The sequence below is a fragment of the Cyprinodon tularosa genome, unplaced genomic scaffold (assembly GCF_016077235.1).
Source record: "Cyprinodon tularosa strain WSP-4 unplaced genomic scaffold, ASM1607723v1 ctg26, whole genome shotgun sequence".
NCBI lineage: Eukaryota > Metazoa > Chordata > Actinopteri > Cyprinodontiformes > Cyprinodontidae > Cyprinodon > Cyprinodon tularosa.
Genome location: NW_024038961.1, coordinates 4,501,696 through 4,519,875, shown reverse-complemented (window position 1 = coordinate 4,519,875; position 18,180 = coordinate 4,501,696). Strand labels below are relative to the sequence as shown.

General features: G+C 34.8%; 2 protein-coding genes and 1 non-coding gene across 4 annotated transcripts; all 3 read left to right on the top strand.

Annotated features, from left to right (window-relative positions):
* Nucleotides 1–1,314: 1,314 nt before the first annotated feature.
* Nucleotides 1,315–12,395, top strand: LOC119785964 (V-type proton ATPase subunit C 1-A-like). The gene is made up of 13 exons (XM_038288960.1): nt 1,315–1,488; nt 2,609–2,773; nt 2,856–2,923; nt 3,028–3,113; nt 3,857–3,951; nt 4,358–4,449; nt 4,630–4,728; nt 4,976–5,044; nt 7,056–7,148; nt 7,998–8,091; nt 10,670–10,767; nt 11,188–11,311; nt 11,622–12,395. Exons 2-13 carry the CDS (start codon nt 2,642–2,644, stop codon nt 11,718–11,720), a joined length of 1,149 nt encoding a protein of 382 aa, XP_038144888.1. The 5' UTR covers nt 1,315–1,488; nt 2,609–2,641; the 3' UTR covers nt 11,721–12,395.
* Nucleotides 1,936–2,007, top strand: trnag-ucc. The gene has a single exon. It is a non-coding gene; the product is annotated as a tRNA-Gly (tRNA).
* Nucleotides 12,396–13,069: 674 nt separating the features above from the next.
* si:ch211-215i13.3 (brain and acute leukemia cytoplasmic protein) lies at nt 13,070–16,672 on the top strand. 2 transcript variants are annotated; one of them, XM_038288689.1, is made up of 4 exons: nt 13,071–13,169; nt 13,267–13,426; nt 14,299–14,441; nt 16,066–16,672. In XM_038288689.1, exons 2-4 carry the CDS (start codon nt 13,288–13,290, stop codon nt 16,174–16,176), a joined length of 393 nt encoding a protein of 130 aa, XP_038144617.1. In that variant the 5' UTR covers nt 13,071–13,169; nt 13,267–13,287; the 3' UTR covers nt 16,177–16,672. The 2 variants fall into 2 exon arrangements, with proteins under 2 accessions (XP_038144616.1, XP_038144617.1); XM_038288688.1 differs by having other exon boundaries at nt 13,070–13,426.
* The last annotated feature ends 1,508 nt before the right edge of the window (nt 16,673–18,180 follow it).

The following is an 18,180-nucleotide window of genomic DNA, read 5'->3' as shown; positions in this document are numbered from 1 at the left end:
ATCCAATATCCTGTGCAAAACTAATGGATTTAGGTGTTAAAAATTATGCATTTAAAATACAAAGCATAAATCCCCCTCCAGACATAAAATGCTCTAGATCTCAGAACCAAAGCTTTTTTGCATGTGTCTAGTCTGCCTTTGAACCAAACTGTATTTTTTACTGTGTTTAATAATTTTCTCAATTTTTCACAGGGGTTCATAGAAATTATCTCCGTTTTAACACATTGTTTTCAATAATAAATTCTTAAACTATTGCCAATGCTTTTTCTACCTGTGGATATTGTAATACATAAAAAATATAGTGAAAAATATTGATCAAGATAGGCGGAGAATTGTGAACCTTAACAAGTCTTGTGCTTCCTTTTTTACAATTTCCAGAAGATTGAAAGGGACACATTCATCTGTTCAAACAAAATTACATGCTCTGTGTAAAGAAGATAATGTTGTTTTGCTGTGAAATATCAATCAAACCCAGAAGACAAGCAAACGAGGAATCGTCCACAAGGAAAAGAGCCTTGTACTGATATGGCTAAAAGGCCAAGCTGAGAAGAAGAGCCTAATCACTCGAAAAAGACAAATGGCAGTTTAAAAATGGACACAGACATACGTCTTTTGCTTTTTGAGACATATGCTGTAGTCTTTTTTAAAATTTAACTGCTGGAGGAAAAAGGGCAACCCTTGCTAGCATAAAAACCCTATCCCATATGTGAACTATGGGAGTGACTTCTTTGTTTTGTCTAGATATTTAGAGAACAAATCCTTAAAATAAGTCACACAGTTAAAAAGAAAATTCTATCGAAGCTGAGAAAATGTATTTTAAATTTCCAAATTTGAAGGAAGTTATAAAAAAACTCTTAATAAAGTAGCTCTCCTTTTAGAAATAAATAGCGTTGAAGAAATAAATAGGGTAAAAAAAATACAAAGGAAGAATAAAACAGACAAAAGTATTATCACATGCAAATAAATAAATACTTAAAAAAAATAAGTAATAAATAAAGTTGAAGATTATAATGGACAATAAACAAATAAGGTAATTATCACAAAGGTGAATAAATAAAGAAGCTAATTAAAAGAGATATATACATTTATGTCTCACTGTATAATTTAATTTCTACCTAGATTTATTTGTTTATTGTTTTTTTGGGGGGGGGCAATTGATTGTATGCTTATTTATTTATTGAGCATTTATTTATATCTGTATTTATTTTTAAATATGGCAGAGTTGGGCCTCCATACAGAGCATTTCCTCTACAGATTTAAATGCAATTTACTGCTTGTCTCTTTGTCACCACTAGGAGGCAGCAGCGTGCAGAGAGTGGTTGCGCAAACGCAGCTCCTCTTCTCTGATCAGCTGACAATGAGTGAGATGCCCAGTTGAAGGACCTGTGAATGTTAAACATGTTATTTTGAGCTACATATTTGGGAAGTTGCGCCTGTTTTACTGAGTTAAACCCATTGAACACAGTGTTGAGACGGCCAGGCTCATCGGTAAGTGCAGAGATCCTCCAGTTATCGGTGTCGTGACAGCGTGAGGCTGCAGCGATAAACAACCCGTGTCCACAGCAGCAAGCCTTACATTATGGTGTTTATTTAGCTGCTTTTCATAGATTTCTATTCTTACATTGTGTGTAGTTTTCAATTTAAAGAGGAGCGCTCGGTGGTCATGTGATGTTCATGCCCGATTGTTCAAGTGGAGGATCAGTTTTTAGCATCGCTTCACAGCTTGATTAAACTGGTCATATGACCGTGTATCAGCAGACCTCCTTTTTCAATTTGCAGTTCCGCGGACGCTTTGTTGCTAGAAAATAATAGGAAGTGTGGAGCTAGTCATATGAGCAAAATGAATGAATGACGAAAAAAATAAATAAAAAGGCAAGATCCAGAGACGGACTCCCTTTATGTGATTTATGCAACTTCGGGAGACGGGAATGTGTCGCGTTGGTGGTATAGTGGTTAGCATAGCTGCCTTCCAAGCAGTTGACCCGGGTTCGATTCCCGGCCAACGCATCCTATTTTATTGATTTTTCATTCTATAGGACATGTATAAACACTCAACATCCTTTAAATTAATCACTAAACCTTTACAAAAATCTGAAACGTTGAGAGTAGCATAAGAACAGATAATCAAAATTACAACTAAAGTGAGGTATCAACAGTCAAACAAATCAACGACAAAGCCAACACGGTTCTGTTTTGTCAAAATTTCTAAAAAGTAATACTATGGTACTATTGTATGATGTTAATGTTGTATAATATGTTGAGCAGATTAAACTCATAAAGTTGTGGTGGATACAGCTTTATACAGGGCATCATAAAGAATATGATGATCGATAGGGTGGTCTACACCAGATAAAAACTTATTTCCTTTATTTACTTTTTTTTTATTCATATAACTAATTAGCTACATTATTGCCATGGTGATACATATCAGGCTGATAATGCATTTGCCTTAATGATCCCTTGACTGTCTTATTTTACAATTGCACCCCCCCCAACATCTGTTTAACTTGAAACATGTTCTTTAGCTGAAATGTATTACAGACACCTGTATGCCTAATCAGTCCTCTGATCTCATAATTACTGTTCTTCCTGTACTTTCCTACACCAGCGGCTGGGTGGATAAACTTTTCTGTGGGCAGCCATGACAGAATTCTGGTTAATTTCTGCTCCGGGAGAGAAGACCTGTCAGCAGACCTGGGACAAGCTGATGGTGGCCACCACACGCACCAATAATTTGTCCACCAACCACAAGTTCAACATCCCAGATCTTAAGGTGATGCAGAACCTCCCCCTCTATGTTTTCTTTAAACTATTTAATTATTTTTGTATTTTAATTTCGTGTTTACATCTAACAGGTTGGGACTCTTGACGTGTTAGTGGGCCTGTCCGATGAGCTCGCCAAGTTAGACACGTTTGTGGAAAGGTAAACTCCACTACTTTGGTTTTACTTCTTTTTGGCAGTAGGAAACTCAATATAAATCACTCATTTTCTTTGTACTTCTTCCTGGTTTTCAACCCCATCTCCAGTGTGGTGAAGAAGGTGGCTCAGTACATGGCTGATGTTCTGGAGGACAGCAGAGACAAAGTCCAGGAGAACCTCCTGGCCAACGGAGGTAAACTTCATTAAAATATAGAGCCTTGCAAAAGTATTCATGACTATAGAACCTCTTTACATTTTGCCCCATTAAAGTGAAAAACCTCAGTATAATTGATCAGAATTTGATAATAGCCTAACAAAAAATTAAATATAAAAAAATACAAATCATAAAATAAAGAACATCATGGAGAGCCCTGAGAATCTTCCTCAGAGGAATTTTGAATGACAGCAGTTTCTTGAGTCAGAGGCTTCTCCAGACCTACTGTGAGACAGTCCGCTACAGGGGATCCTTCCTGTCTACAGCTATTAAGATCTACAGCAACCTGTTGAAGGATCAGACAACTGTTGCAGCTGCAGAGGAATGGAAATCTTGCTCCACATATCTGACAAAATAACTTTAGAAAAAAAAGTTATTGCATAAAGAACTACATAACAACCCCATTTGTGAACTGGCCATAAAGTATATAGTTCACTCAGTAAACAAGTAAAGAACATGTTCTATTATTTATAGATGCATGCCACAATTTTCAGATATTTTGCGAGCAATCTTTTTAAACACTCTATCATAACATACAGAATTAGATTTTTACTATAACAAAATGGGTAAAAAGGTTAAAGGGATGTGAATACCTTTGCAACACAATATCTTTAAACAGTAATAAAACAAAGCCCTTCTCTTGTTTCATTACAATCTACATGCAAAATCTATAAGGTCAACCTCTCAGATAATGCTGATAATGACTTTGATTTGGTTTGCAGTCGACATGGTCACCTATATCACCAGATTTCAGTGGGATATGGCTAAATACCCGATCAAACAATCCCTGAAAAACATCTCAGAGATCGTCTCCAAGGTAAACCCGGCCACCTGACTGTCTGACTTAATTTTTACATTTATTTTTAGAAAGTCGATTTTTTAAAATCTCCGACCGACATGTTTTTCTTTTTTTTTTTTTTTTTTTTTTTTAGAAAAGTTGATGAAGCTTTTAGAAAGTGTATAAAAATGCGTTTTTGCAATTTTGCTTAAACCTTTTTATCAAAACACTCATTGAACACGGCCTTTTAAAACTATATACAGTTTAATATATTTATATATATGTATAGTTTTTCATTTACATTTTCTAAAAAATTATTTATATATATAATATAATAATGGTTTAAATTTAAGAAGAAATTTCAAGTTTTTCTTTGGTACGTTAACTTTCCAGTAATGGAGGAGAATTCCTTAAAGAAATTAATTGGTTCCCTGTTGGTTTCCAGCAAGTCACTCAGATAGACAATGACCTGAAGGCCAGAGCTTCAGCTTACAACAACCTGAAAGGAAACTTGCAGAATCTGGAGAGGAAGAATGCGTGAGTAATATTGAAGTACATGCAAACACCTGTGTTTCCATTATTATCAGTTTTCATAACTGAATAAAAAAAGAAATACCAAAAAGAGGCTCAGATGATTATGATCCTGAGGTGGAGAACATTCTGCATATGGATAACTGTTTAGCCAGAGGTCGGGAGTGACATTGTGTCTTGTTTCAGAGGGAGTTTGTTGACCAGGAGTCTCGCTGACATAGTGAAGAAAGAGGACTTTGTGCTGGACTCAGAGTACCTGGTTACCATGCTGGTGGTCGTCCCTAAGTAGGACAATCTTTAATAATATCTGTGTGACTGAAATAAGAGATATATTCTGCATTTCCACAGCTGGAAGTAGATAATATGAAGACATACTTTTTTAAAATATAACTGTTAACTTCCCTGTACCTTTAAGCAATTATTTACATGGAATTATGTTCCTTCACTGGGTATATATGTGTGCATATATGTTTTTTCAATGTTTTTTTTAATTTAAAAAGCTCCAAGGTCTTATTTTCTGTCTTTCTTCGAGGACTAACTATGCGGACTGGCAGAAGACGTATGAGACGCTGGCGGAAATGGTCGTACCCCGTTCCACTAAGTATGTCCCTTTCATACATTCTATAGTAGATATTTCACAGGGATGTGAAGGAATTTTTAGCTCAATCCTCTTTAGAGAATTGCTATTACTCAAACGTTAATGTAAAGTACAAAAATATAAATGAGTTGTCATCGCAGTCAACCATTTGGGCAGTTTTTTTTTTTAAAGAAAAAAAAAATCCCATTTATTTTTCATTTAACACTCAATGCAATTACTTAATGCAATAATTCATTGACACGGTAATGACTGAACTTGGAAAACAGTGAATAGATTTGACACAATAATTATCATGATTGCCTCTTCTTGAGCCTTCCTGTAACCACACTAGCCAAACCTTAAATTTAACATCAAAGATAAAAAATAAAAAATTTATTTAATTGCAGCTTATAAACTGAAATTGATTTAGGGGTATCTCTGCAAATTATTTTTCTATTTCCAACGCAATACTGATATTGCAGCTGTGGGTATTGATTGATAATGATATCAGCGCAAATCATGCTTCTTTTATTACTTATTTTGTAGTCTACAATGTTGTAAAGGATATTAGTTGGAGAGCAAAAGTCAACAACTAGAGTTATGAGAACAACCATGGTTTTAAATGTAGATTTAAATGAAATGTGAAAATCACAATGATGAAGCAATGACTCATGAAGGAAGCTGATGTTCTATTGTTTACTTTTTGTGTGTATATTTTAGGGCTGAAACAATTAATCAGATTAATCAATGATCGAAAAATTTGTAAACTAATTTAGTAATCGATTAATTGTTAACTGATGTATAGAGACTCTAAAATAAACCTTTAGCTGACATAGCGACCCTCTTAGAGCAGTAATTATACCCAGATTGTAAAAATATATAAACATATTGCATTTAAGATGAAACAAAAATGGTTGTCTGTCAATATGCTCCATCCAGAAATCCACAGGAGGAAGTTTTTCCTGGTTTAATTTAATAAAAATGTCTGATTATTAATCGAAAAAACAATCAACAGATAAAGCGGTTTGCAAAAGAATATCATTAGTTGGACCCCTAGTGTATTTGAAATATGGATGCATTCATCTTGAGCTAAATAGCAAATTTTTATTGTGTGTGAATAGCGGACAGATATAAGTTTATACTTCCTGCTTCTTTTCATTCACCACTTTTGTCGCTACATGAACAATTTAAATTCATCAGTGAGTGAATAAAATAATCAATCAATCAATCATTGCATTGTTCAGCTGATCTGCTAACAATAGATTACAAAACATTTCTTTTTAAACATAGTTTTTTCTAAAACTGAATAAAGTAGTGAATGTGACAAGTTTTATACTCGCCTGAAAAGTCTATTTCAGACTGTAACCAAAGTCACAGGCAAACTGCCGAAATCGCTCCTACTGCAGTAGAGTTACGTCCTTTTAGAGACTGTTGTTCTGTGTGCGGATTAAAGGCTGCTGAATGATGAAGAGGATTGCTGGAGCAGTAGAGTGTTTATATCTGATTGCTTAAATCACTGCTTTTAGACTCAGACTAATATAACCAGGTTCTCATTTTTTCCCCAATATGGGAACAATTTCCATTTTCAGTATGTTATCAGTATTAGTTTTGTGTTAATTATTAGCTAAGATTCAATGAAGTTAAGTGATGCTTAATGTCCCAGTCTGTACTTTGACTAGGCCACTCTAATATTTAGGTTTTTATTTGTTTTTAAACTTCAAATCTCATGGCTGCTGAGGTTCAGAAAGAAGCAATAATATTAAAAAGCATTGGCCAGTTTTCCTTTTATCCTTTGCCTCATATAGTATTTCTGATCTTTAAAAGGTTGAGCAAACAGAAAATGTGTGACTATTTTTGTGTGTTAATGAAGCTGACCTCCTGCTGCGCATCAGAAATCTTTAGAAGACATTTTTACCACAAGCTAAAAAGAAGCTGTGAAGCTTAATGTTAAGTTAATGTTATGCATTCTCTCCTTTAGTGGCTGAACGATGCAGCAAGTTTCTAGTTTTAACATGTTTTCCTCTGTATTCTGCAGGCAGCTCTATGAAGACAATGAAAGTGGTCTTTTCAGTGTGACACTCTTCAGGAAGGCTGTAGATGACTTCAAACACAAAGCTAGAGAAAACAAGTAATTTCTCTCCATTCACAGACATTTTTGTTGACACCTCTGGTATTTTTGGCACCCTCTTATGATGCAGTGCTTTAATGATCACCCTGAGAAAAGAAAACATATCCATTTGCTCATAATTTACCAGCTATTTCTAAGTGGGGAATCAATGGCTTTGTTATTTTCCGCTAAGTAACCCAACCAGTGGAAGTTAACTGGATTAGAGTCTTTGCATAAAACCTTAACAGAGTCCATGGCTTCATAAACTCTTTAAAACGCCAGGGACGTCTTAAATGAAAATCCTGAACATCTGGTTTTTTAAAATGAGGATCTTCCAGAAAAAAATCTAATTAAAGTAGAAAGATCTGTAAACCTAAATTAAAAAAAGCGTAGTTTTCACACTAATCAGCTCTAGTTATTATCATTTATTATGAAAGACTCCTCCCCTCCAATATACACGCCTGTTGATTTTGCTGTGAATAAAGGCAACTACTGCCACAAACAGAGATGCATTTCCTTTAAGTCTTTTTGCTTTTTTTTTTTTACCAGTGTTGTCAGCAGATCTTTCCCTATCTGTAGCCTTTTCCAAGCTTTTGTAAATCATTTTAGTTTAGTTCAGTTGTTGTAATGAAGCATGTTGATATATACACCAGGAATCCATCCCTTTTAACAGATATGGTTTAATAGTAACGACTGAGGTAGGTTTTTTTTACCCTCCCTACTGTAATTTGCTCGCTCTTGACCTTCTCATTTAGCAAAACAGGCAACACACATAATGGAGTTTGCTTTTATTTCATTTTCCTTTTTATCCAGTGGGTAGTTGAAATGCACACTACTGCATGTCTGTTTTTACTGTGTTTTCTGGATCAGGTATACAGTACGTGATTTCCAGTACAATGAGGAGGAGATGAAGGCAGACAAAGAGGAGATGACCCGTTTGTCGACAGACAAGAAGAAACAGTTTGTAAGACTGCTTTTTGTCACCATAGACTGTGACTGGTCCAGGGTAGGATGGATTATGGGTTGAAAGTGTCACTTTAAAGATACATAGTGAATTTTTAGCAGGCAGTAAAGAAATATACATAAATAACAACTCATAACCAAACAGAATAATTTAGAAAAAAAAAAGATAGATAGATAATAGAATAGGTAAATAAAATGATTTCCAGATTTTAAGGAAACACTGAGGAATGGCTTCAAAAAAGGCCATAATAAGTTTTGAGGTTATCTTAGCTGTGACTATAGCATAAAGTGCTTTACAAACATGATTCCAGAAAACCAAAACATATGTATGCTTCTTTGGATTTAAACCAATCACACGGGTTGATTTGAGGACAGATTTTAAGTCCATAATGCCTCATTAAGTGTAATTTGAAGGTCTAACCCCCAGGAGTGTTGAATAACAGCAGAGGATAGGGGATTTGTAGGAGGAATTTAAATCAGATTCAAATAAAGTAACTTGTTTCTACTTGGGTCAAATAACTTTATCTTGTCTGATAATGTTGCAGGCCAACAATATATTATGATATATGGCTGATTGAATAAAGTGCATCATCTCTAGATGTTGAAATGGGGGGAGCTTGCAGGCCATAGTTCTGTCCTCAATCAAATATCTTTAAAACAGATTAAACCCATTGGTTTGCTGAACAATTCACAAAGCATCAAGTAAAGGAGTTCTGTTATTGAATAAAATTGTACTTAATGGATTCAATTGTAAATTATTTCATTAATGATTGTAAAATACTTAATAATAGGGTAAGGATGCACCCATCCAAGCAGATAACCAAATGGGACCCGCATCTTTTGATTTATAATACCACCAATAAGACTGGTAGCACAAATGACATGCCTGGCTGTAGAAATGAAAATTGGATAATGTCAGCTCACCATCTGGTTTAGACTTCTGTAAATATTTCTCAGCCTTTTGCCGCTCTAAACATAGGCTGAGATTACAGAGTATAACTTCTTAAAATGGACTATCGAGTACAAAATGAGGAGAACTTGAAATAGGTAAATGAATAAAGGAAAGAAGGAAAGAAGAACTGAGCACTTAGTTGAGTCACAATGAAACTGAATCAATAATTTACTGAAGTGTATCCCATAAAGGGCTTTGTTAATCTTTGTTACAACAACACTGAAATAGACTTAAGTGATATTTTGTACGGTGGCCGGGAGGTGCAAACCAACATTACAAAATCTAAAACACTACAAATGATCATTTCAGAAAACAAATTTACATTTAAAAAACACTTTTACATTTCCAAAACAAATTTACATTTTATAAAACACTTTTACAAGTTCCAAAACAAATGATCATTTCAGGAAACAAATTTACATTTAAAAAACACTTTTACAATTTCCAAAATAAAGTATCATTTCAGGAAAAGTGTTTTAGATTTTGTAATGTTGGTTTGCACCTCCTGGCCACCGTGATTTTGTAATCATAAAGGCAGCATTAATCGTGGTAAGCTTTTAAAATTCAACCGCATCAGCTCAATTTTGCTCAAATATAATAATTAACAATAGATTACCCTTTAAGTTTGCTGCTGAACCCATCCCCAACCAACCATGATAATCTATAATTTGTAGTAATTACACAATAAATGATGTATCTATTAAATAAATACATATATTTCAGTCCTTTTGAAGTGTTCCCTCTGAAAGTCGACACACACTCCTTGACCCATCATGCAAATGTAAACAGTCTAATCTAACTTTATTTATAAAGCACTATGAAATTTCCCCAGGACCAAAGTGCTGTACAGTGAATAACTGTACCAATACAGAGACGCAGGGGACTTGCATAGAAAACAACAACAATAAAAGCATAAAATGCATAACAAAATTAAAATAAAAACTGCAAATATCTGTGATTTAAAAAACAAATAACTTAACATCACAGGCTGTATCACGTGGTGCTAAAAGCAAAGGCAGAGATGATTTTGAAGCAGATGTTTTTAAATTAGACAGGCAGGCATTAATACTCAATAGAAGGTCGCTCAACATTTTCAGAATTTTTCAGTAATTAAATTGTGTAGGTTTTAAAAAAAAATTAAAAAGGTAACTTTATTTTAAAAATGTACCATATTTAGCAGGGAATAAGATAAACATGATCTAATTTGGTGATTGGGTACCTCAGCACATGCTTGTAATTTTTGGTTAATTGAAAACATCTTAATTGAGGATCAGGACTAGTTTTAATTGATTACTTATTTATTAAACCTAAGTTTCAGTGTCTTTGCTAAATAAAACATAAACATTTTTTGTAATGGCCTCGGTTTCCTCATGCCAATCTAAGATTGTCATTTTCTAGTCATGCTTTGCAAAACTCTCTGCATGGAGATATGTTTATGAGCATGGTAGGCTTTAATGGTACGTTCCCTTATATTTCCCATTCTGAACATATGATATTTGTGATCAGTCAAAAAAAATTAGGATGTAAAAGATTATATTTTCTTCTTTTCCTGCACTGAATAGTATTGCTTTAATTAGAGGTTTGATTTTTTTATTATTGTGCTATAACTAACTTTCTTTCAATTCAGGGCCCTCTGGTACGATGGCTGAAGGTGAATTTCAGTGAGGCTTTTATCGCGTGGATTCACATTAAGGCTCTGCGTGTGTTTGTTGAGTCAGTATTGAGGTGAGAGCTGCTTAACATGTTGCATCAGGGATAGAAGTTTCTAGTTTCTGAAATTACATTTAGAATGTAAAAAAAATATGAGATAAAAACATGAAAATTCCAATTATGAGTTTTTATTTTAAATTCTTATTTCTACAAGTTAAAATTCAGTCTTCAACACTTTAATTTTCTGTACCAATAAGCATATTTTTTGTAGAGCAGCTGTTCCTTCTGTTTGTTTAATTAACTGTCCATCATTCTACAAGGTATTTTCAGATTAAATATAAAAGGCCTCACTTCTACCGGAATATCTCTATTTATTTTTGTTTCATAGTCAGGTGTGCAAAAAAGAACCATGATATTTTGAAATGAAACTAGGGGAAAACATTACATTTGAAATAAAAAGTCCACGGTGATTTGGTGAGCTGCTTGTTTTTCTAGATATGGGCTGCCTGTTAACTTCCAGGCCATGCTGATTCAGCCCAACAAGAAGAACATGAAGAAACTGAGAGAGGTGCTGTATGACTTGTACAAACACCTTGACAGCAGTGCTGCGGTCATTGACGTAAGTTTCAGCAATTATTTATCTGATGAAAGGGTTGAGATCATTATTATATGAGCAGCGATGCTCGGCATAATGCAGGCCAGCAAAAACATCTTTCTTATGGTAGAACAGATAACAAGGCTGCATAAGGCCGTCGTTTGTACCCCAGGAAATGAAAGCTGAGTGGAATGCATTATAGGTGGAATTAACCCACCTGTTTATCTATTATTACAAATTATGACTCGTATAACAGCCATTATAGCTTCTACAGGCTGATATAAGGTGTTGGTGCACAGTGACTTTTGAGTTGAAATGTGGTTTTACCCTCCAGGCTTCCATGGACATCCCAGGTCTGAATTTGAGCCAACAGGAGTACTACCCATACGTTTACTACAAGATCGACTGCAATCTGCTGGATTTTAAAGTCTGAAAACTTGACCATTACCTTAATATGTCGTAAGGTTTTGATGTGACATGGTTACTTTTACAAGCTTTAACTTATTTGAGTTTTTGCCCTATCATTCCAGTTTGTTTATCTTTGTTTGCTCTCATTTTCAACAGTTTCATGTACATTTCTAAGTATGTGTTTCTCGTAAGAATATAAAATGGTCATCTCAACATTTGAATTTTTTTTTCTTGTTGTATGTCAGCAGTCTCACAAACTGTACTTTCAGAAGCACTTGTGACATTCCCCTTTTCCCTAAAAAAAAATGCATCTTGTTAGAGGAGAAATGAACATATAGGTACACGTGAGAGATATGAGAATGTGGTTAAAAACAATAATTATTTATGCCTCTGAATAAGCATCTGTGTTGTGTTTACTTTTTTTTTTTTACATGTGTTGTGTTTATTTGTCCCATATGGGTATTACCTATTTACATGTGCAATTAAATCACCCCATTCCATCTTTTAATGTGATTTGTGATAAATATGAAACTGATCAGTTTACAAATGGGCAATGTTTGCTTACTGTATTGTCCACTGATTTCCTTGAAGAACATAAATATGAATATATGTGCTAAAGCTGTACTGCTAATATGATTAAAATTAAACCATCTATTAAAAATTAATGTTGAAATTAATAAAACATAATATAAACCTATAATTCTCTGTGTTCTGTTCGCCATGTAAATCTGCTGTGATGTGAAACAAAAAGAATGGGATACGTAGCTGAAGAATTTATGCAATTATTGAGAGTCCCATTCAGTTTGTAGTTATAGGTTCCTGGGTTGGGGGATCATTGTGATACAAATTGTGGTTTATTTATTTTCACAATGTTGTGGCTTTTGTTTGAGATTAAAGTCAGAATTCTGTGAAAAAAGTCAGAATTCTGAGATTAAAGTCAGAATTCTCAGATTAAAGTAAGAATTCTGAGAAAAAAATCAGAATTCTGAGAAAAAGGTCAAAATTCTGAATTTTTTTCTCATATACTGAAATAAAATGTACATTTCTTTTTCAGTGGCCCTAATCCTCTTCCGTAGTTATGGTCTATTTTGTCTGTCCATAAGGTCATAAAATCAAAAGAATATAAATTATAAAAACAGGTACAATTAAGCTTAAGCTTCTTTTTATTACATTGTTTTAATATTTGGTGAACATTAACAAATAAATTAAATTCGGACTGGAGTTGTATTTATTTGCATGATGTTAAAGACGACGCTCGTCGTGGTGATGACGCGGCGGAGCATCTGGAGCTGAGCCAATCAGCGCCCTGAGTCTGCGCGGCGTGACCCCCCCCCCTCCTCTCCTGATGACGCACACATGACACAACACACACATCTGTGTGTGTTGGTGCTGGTCAGCTGCCTGTGGAGAGAGACATCAACCAGCAGCTGATGATGAGGAGGATGATGGAAACACAAACAGGAACTGAACCAATGTGAAGGATGCTGCCGCTTCTGTGACACAAACCAAGCAGCGTTTTTTTTTGTTTTTTTGTTTTTATTTTATCTTTATTTCTCATTTATCCTTGTCAGCGCCAGCTTCACCTGCCGTGGATGATTTTCTCGATGGGTTGTGGGGGGAGTCGGGCGGACGCGATCATCGAGCCGAGGTACCATGAGAGCTGGACCAGAGAAACGGAGTCAACCTGGCTCACTAACACGGACGTAGAAACCCCTGTTTCTGTGGCAAACAGTAAGTTTTACATGGATTCTAACATCTTCAGGCCAAGTGCCTCTTAAAAGCAGAGGCGTAGCCAGAACATTTGAATAAGGGTGGCCAGTCTGAGGGGCCAAACTGAGGGGTGGCCCAAAGCGGATAAGCGCCAGAACCTCAGCCTCCATCTACACTGTTCCGAAGGAGCACAACATCCTTATTTTCTAAATAAAGACAATCTATACTTTCCTGTAGCCTTTTGATTACAAATAGATGCATATATTTAAACATCCATGCTGTCTAAATAAAAGGTATAGTGGACAAAATGTCTGGGGCAAACATCTTTTCCATTGTCATTACTTATACGTTTTTCAAAAATTGTTCTGCATATCATTGATATTACATGTACTAATATCTACATTAAATAGATTTTTAAGTTATTTTTAAAGTAATTATTTATCTATGATTTCACTTTAAACTATCTGATGACTTGCAGAGACATGTAATTTTCCCTTTACCCCATATAGCACAAAATTAGGGTATTAAAAGAGCATGAATTCTGTATATATCGACTTTAATGTTAGTATTTTAATGTGCATAATTAACAGCATTTTATTTGCCAAGTAACTATTAATATATGAAAAATTAAAATGTTTAATAAGTTTAAACATTCCTCTTGATAGTATTACTGATTCCACCGTCCGTATTAGAGGGCGAAAAAAATGGGAGAGGTGGCCAATGATTGGCTAAGGGTGGCCATGGCCACCTCTGGCCCCCCATCTAGCTCCGCCCCTGCTTAAAAGCCCATCTAATTTGATTTAGACTCAAAATGTTAAAAACTATTCCCAGCAGACAAGTGGCTATGTGTTTATCATTTATTATTATTTTTTTTTTATATTATTCTGTTAAAGGTAAAGCTGTAGATTCCAGCCTGAAGGAGAAGAGAATGGTGACCACAGGAACCCAATGTGGGAAGCAGGCCATCACTACCAATGGCTCCAACCACCAGAGGAGACCAAGGCGCTCATTGACTGATGTACAGTGCTTTGAAAAAGTACTTAACTCCCTTAAATATTTCTTCAATGTGAGCTATTCTTTTCCTCTTAATGTTTTAGATCTGTAATAAAACTTTGACATCTGGCAAGCTGAGTTTGCTATATAGCAGCAATATACAGTTTTCAAATGACGATTTTATTTATGAGAAAATTAGTGAGGCTTTTCTTCTTCTAAGGGTTTGGATAGAAAAAATTATTGTTTCAAAAACTACGGTTCATTCAGGTCCCGAATAAACAAAGCAGTCCCAGACCATAACACTACCACCACCATAGATAACTGTACGTAAGATGTTATTTTTCTGAAATTGAACCAAATATAATGAGCAGCGCAGCTTTTAAAAGGTTCTCTCTCATTCGTCTGTCAATACACAGGATGTTTTTCCCAAATCCTTTGGAATTACCAAGACTTTGGGGGGAAAAATGTGAAATTTTTAGGATGGATTAATTCCATCTATACTATTTTTGACTATTCTGTATGAACCCCGACCTTAACTGAAGCCATTGTGGCCTACAATGCTTAAGATGGCGTTCTGGGTATTTTTATGTACTAATTGAATAGTCAATGGCCTGTAGGAGTAATTTTAGTAAGTCAGCCTTTTGTAGAAACTTCCCAGCTTCTCTATGTTTTTTGCGCTTGTAGATAATTGCTCTTATCGTGGTTCTCTTTAGTTCCAAAGTAATACAATGACTGTTGAGTCATTGTCCTGCATGAAGGTGAATCTTTTCTCAGGTTATAATACTGTTTTTTTACCCTTCATATATCTTCTGATCCGATTCAATTTCACTTTTCCTGCTGAAGTAGGTTTCCTCATAGCATGAATCTCCCACTACCATGTTTTGTAGTTGCAACAATGAACACATTGTAGTCTCTTCTGGCCAGACCATCAGTCCAGTTTTAATAGATAGTTTTGTTGGATGTACAGTTGCACCGTACTCTGACATGTTTTTATAAGATCTACAAAAGCTAGGATATTGCTGTATAACCCTACCTCTGCTATAAACTTCTCCACGACTTTGTCCTCAACTGGTCTTCTGCGTTCTTTGGTCTTAGTGATGCTCTTTGCTCACTTCTGTTCTCTTAAAACGCCCTTAGGTCTGCACAGAACAGCTTTAACACTAATTAGATGAGGGCAGTTTGTTGCTTTGAATTTGATACAAAAATTAGCTAACAACTTATACCTGTCACATGTGTTCAGAATTTTGCATGCATTTCAAAACCAGATATGCTTTTCCTCCCACTTTCCAATTATATACTTTTTGTAATAGTATATCATATGAACTTTGAACAGAATTACTAATTACCAGTTATTTTGCCTATGATGCTAAAAGAATTGATATAAACTTTAGGGTTCTTTCTCATATTTACCTATAGGTTTGCTGGTGGTGTAGATATAATACATATTCAAGCTTAATATATTCCAATTTAACTCATATTTCTGCAGCAAGATCAAGAGTTTACAGTGCTTTCTCAGGTTAAAGGAACTGACCTTAATGAATTACAGTTCAAGCATCTAGTATGTATTTAATTTGTTTGTATTAGGATTTACATTCATATTTTACTGTCTAATATCTACGGTGCTAATATGTGATAATCAAAGGGATATTTTAAAATCTTTTACACAGCAAATTACTCGTGACTCCAAAAGGAGAGCATCGAAGGAGGCCAGCGCCCTGTCCAAGGAAAGCCAGCCTGATGGAGATCCTGAGCCGGAGAGCGCCTGCGATGAAAGATGAAAGAAAAGCTACAACACTGTGAAGAGGCTAAATGGCTGGGCTGCAAAAAATAAAAAAAAAACTTGCAAAAGTGTCCAGATGATCTTTGCTTGTGGCTTTGCGCAGCTCTGGACCCTGAAGGTGGCGACTCCCCTAACAGGGCGCCTGCTTATGTTTCCACCCAAAGACCTCAAAATGCTGCATTATTGTTGCATGTGTGAGGAAGAGAGTGGGAACCAAACGCCATGTTTTTCCTCCATACTCGTTAGTACCAGTCAGGGAATGTGTCACTGTGTTAAGAGAGATTTAAGTTAAAAAAAATATATATATCTTTACACAATTGAGAGATTGCCCCATATGCACACGATAATCTCAATCTGCACATCAAATGTGCATGTGTCGGGGCTTCCTGAAGAATTTGCTTTAGTTCTTTGTGCAAATATACTCATTTTTTGTTGTTAGAGTGTGTTGTTTGAGATCAGTCAGTAAAGTGAGTGATTTTTATAAAAAAAAAAAACTATAACCCTAAAGTGCTGTTTAGAAGCTGATATTGAAATGTCTGAAGCTTGGAGGCTAAAGACTGTCTTTTCCAGCCTTTGCAAGAAAAGAAAAAAATCACACACCTGCATGTGCCTACAATTCCTCTTGATTTTATTAGAACTGTTGAATTTCTTGTATTTATTCTGCAAGATGTGTTTTTCTTTTTTGTCTCTATTTTGTGTTCAGTGGTAAATGTTATGATTTATGACAATGCAGTCTTACTGCAGTGTTGGGGTTCATTTTGATCTGCATGTATAAATCTGTCTCGTACTGGCAAGCCATGTAAATTAAAAGTATTTTAGATAACCAGAACTCATGAAATAAACTCAGGAGGTCTACGATGATGCGGTAAATGGGTATCCAAACTGATGATCAGCAGATGGCGATGTTGAATGGCTATTGCTTCAGGAGGCTTAAGAACCAAATGGAGGCTGGTCTGTTCAGCTCTGTTTGAATGTAAAAAAAGGACAATCTGTTGTTCATGAGTTTAGCCAGACTTGAAAATGATACCTTGTTCTACTTAAGAGTTTTAGTTTTTGACTCAGTCACACTTGTCTGTCAAAACAAAGTCATTAATTTAATACACAGCACAGTGTTCTGCATTCTTGTTTTCATTAAATTGGTGCTGGCTGTTAAAGTTGTGTCACTTTTTCAGAAGTCACAAAGCTAAACACATAGTTTTCAGAATTTTTTTTTTTTTAGCATAATTTAAATGAATACGATTTAGAAGAAATAAATTTGCTTTTCAACATAACTGGGCAGTATTTCTGACATCTACATCACCTACCTGTTTTCTTTTTCCGTTGCAATTTACAACACATATTGGTCTGTTGGTTAATACACAGAAGATGATTTAAGTTCAAGCCTTAAATACGTTTGTATTTATACAAAACACACACTCACACACATATATATATATACAAATATATATATATATATATATATATATCTATATCTATATCTATATATATAGATATAGATATATATATATCTATATCTATATATATATATCTATATATCTATATATATATCTATATCTGTATATATATATATATATATCTATATATCTATATATATATCTATATATATATATATACATATTTAAAGCTGGATTGTATTTATATCCGAAAGAGGATTAGGGCTACTGAAAAACTAAACAAAGTTAACTGATTTTTAAATATTATTTCAGATAAATATGGGAAAAAAGTTAGAATTCTGACTTTTTTCTCAGAATTCTGACAGCTAACAAACATGTTACCATCAAGCTGTTGCCATGTCTGTTTTATAGAATAGCTCTCTTGTTTTAATGAACTTCTGCTCTTCCATTAATGAAATAGCATCACCGGGCACCCCTCAGGCATGTAATGAGTTGCCTAATTTTGTCATTTTCCACTAATGTGTTACTGGCTCTCCCAAACAACTCACATCTTTGTCAGTAAAAGCTGAGTGCTCCCACATGTCTTCCTTCATGGTGCCCGGCGTCTA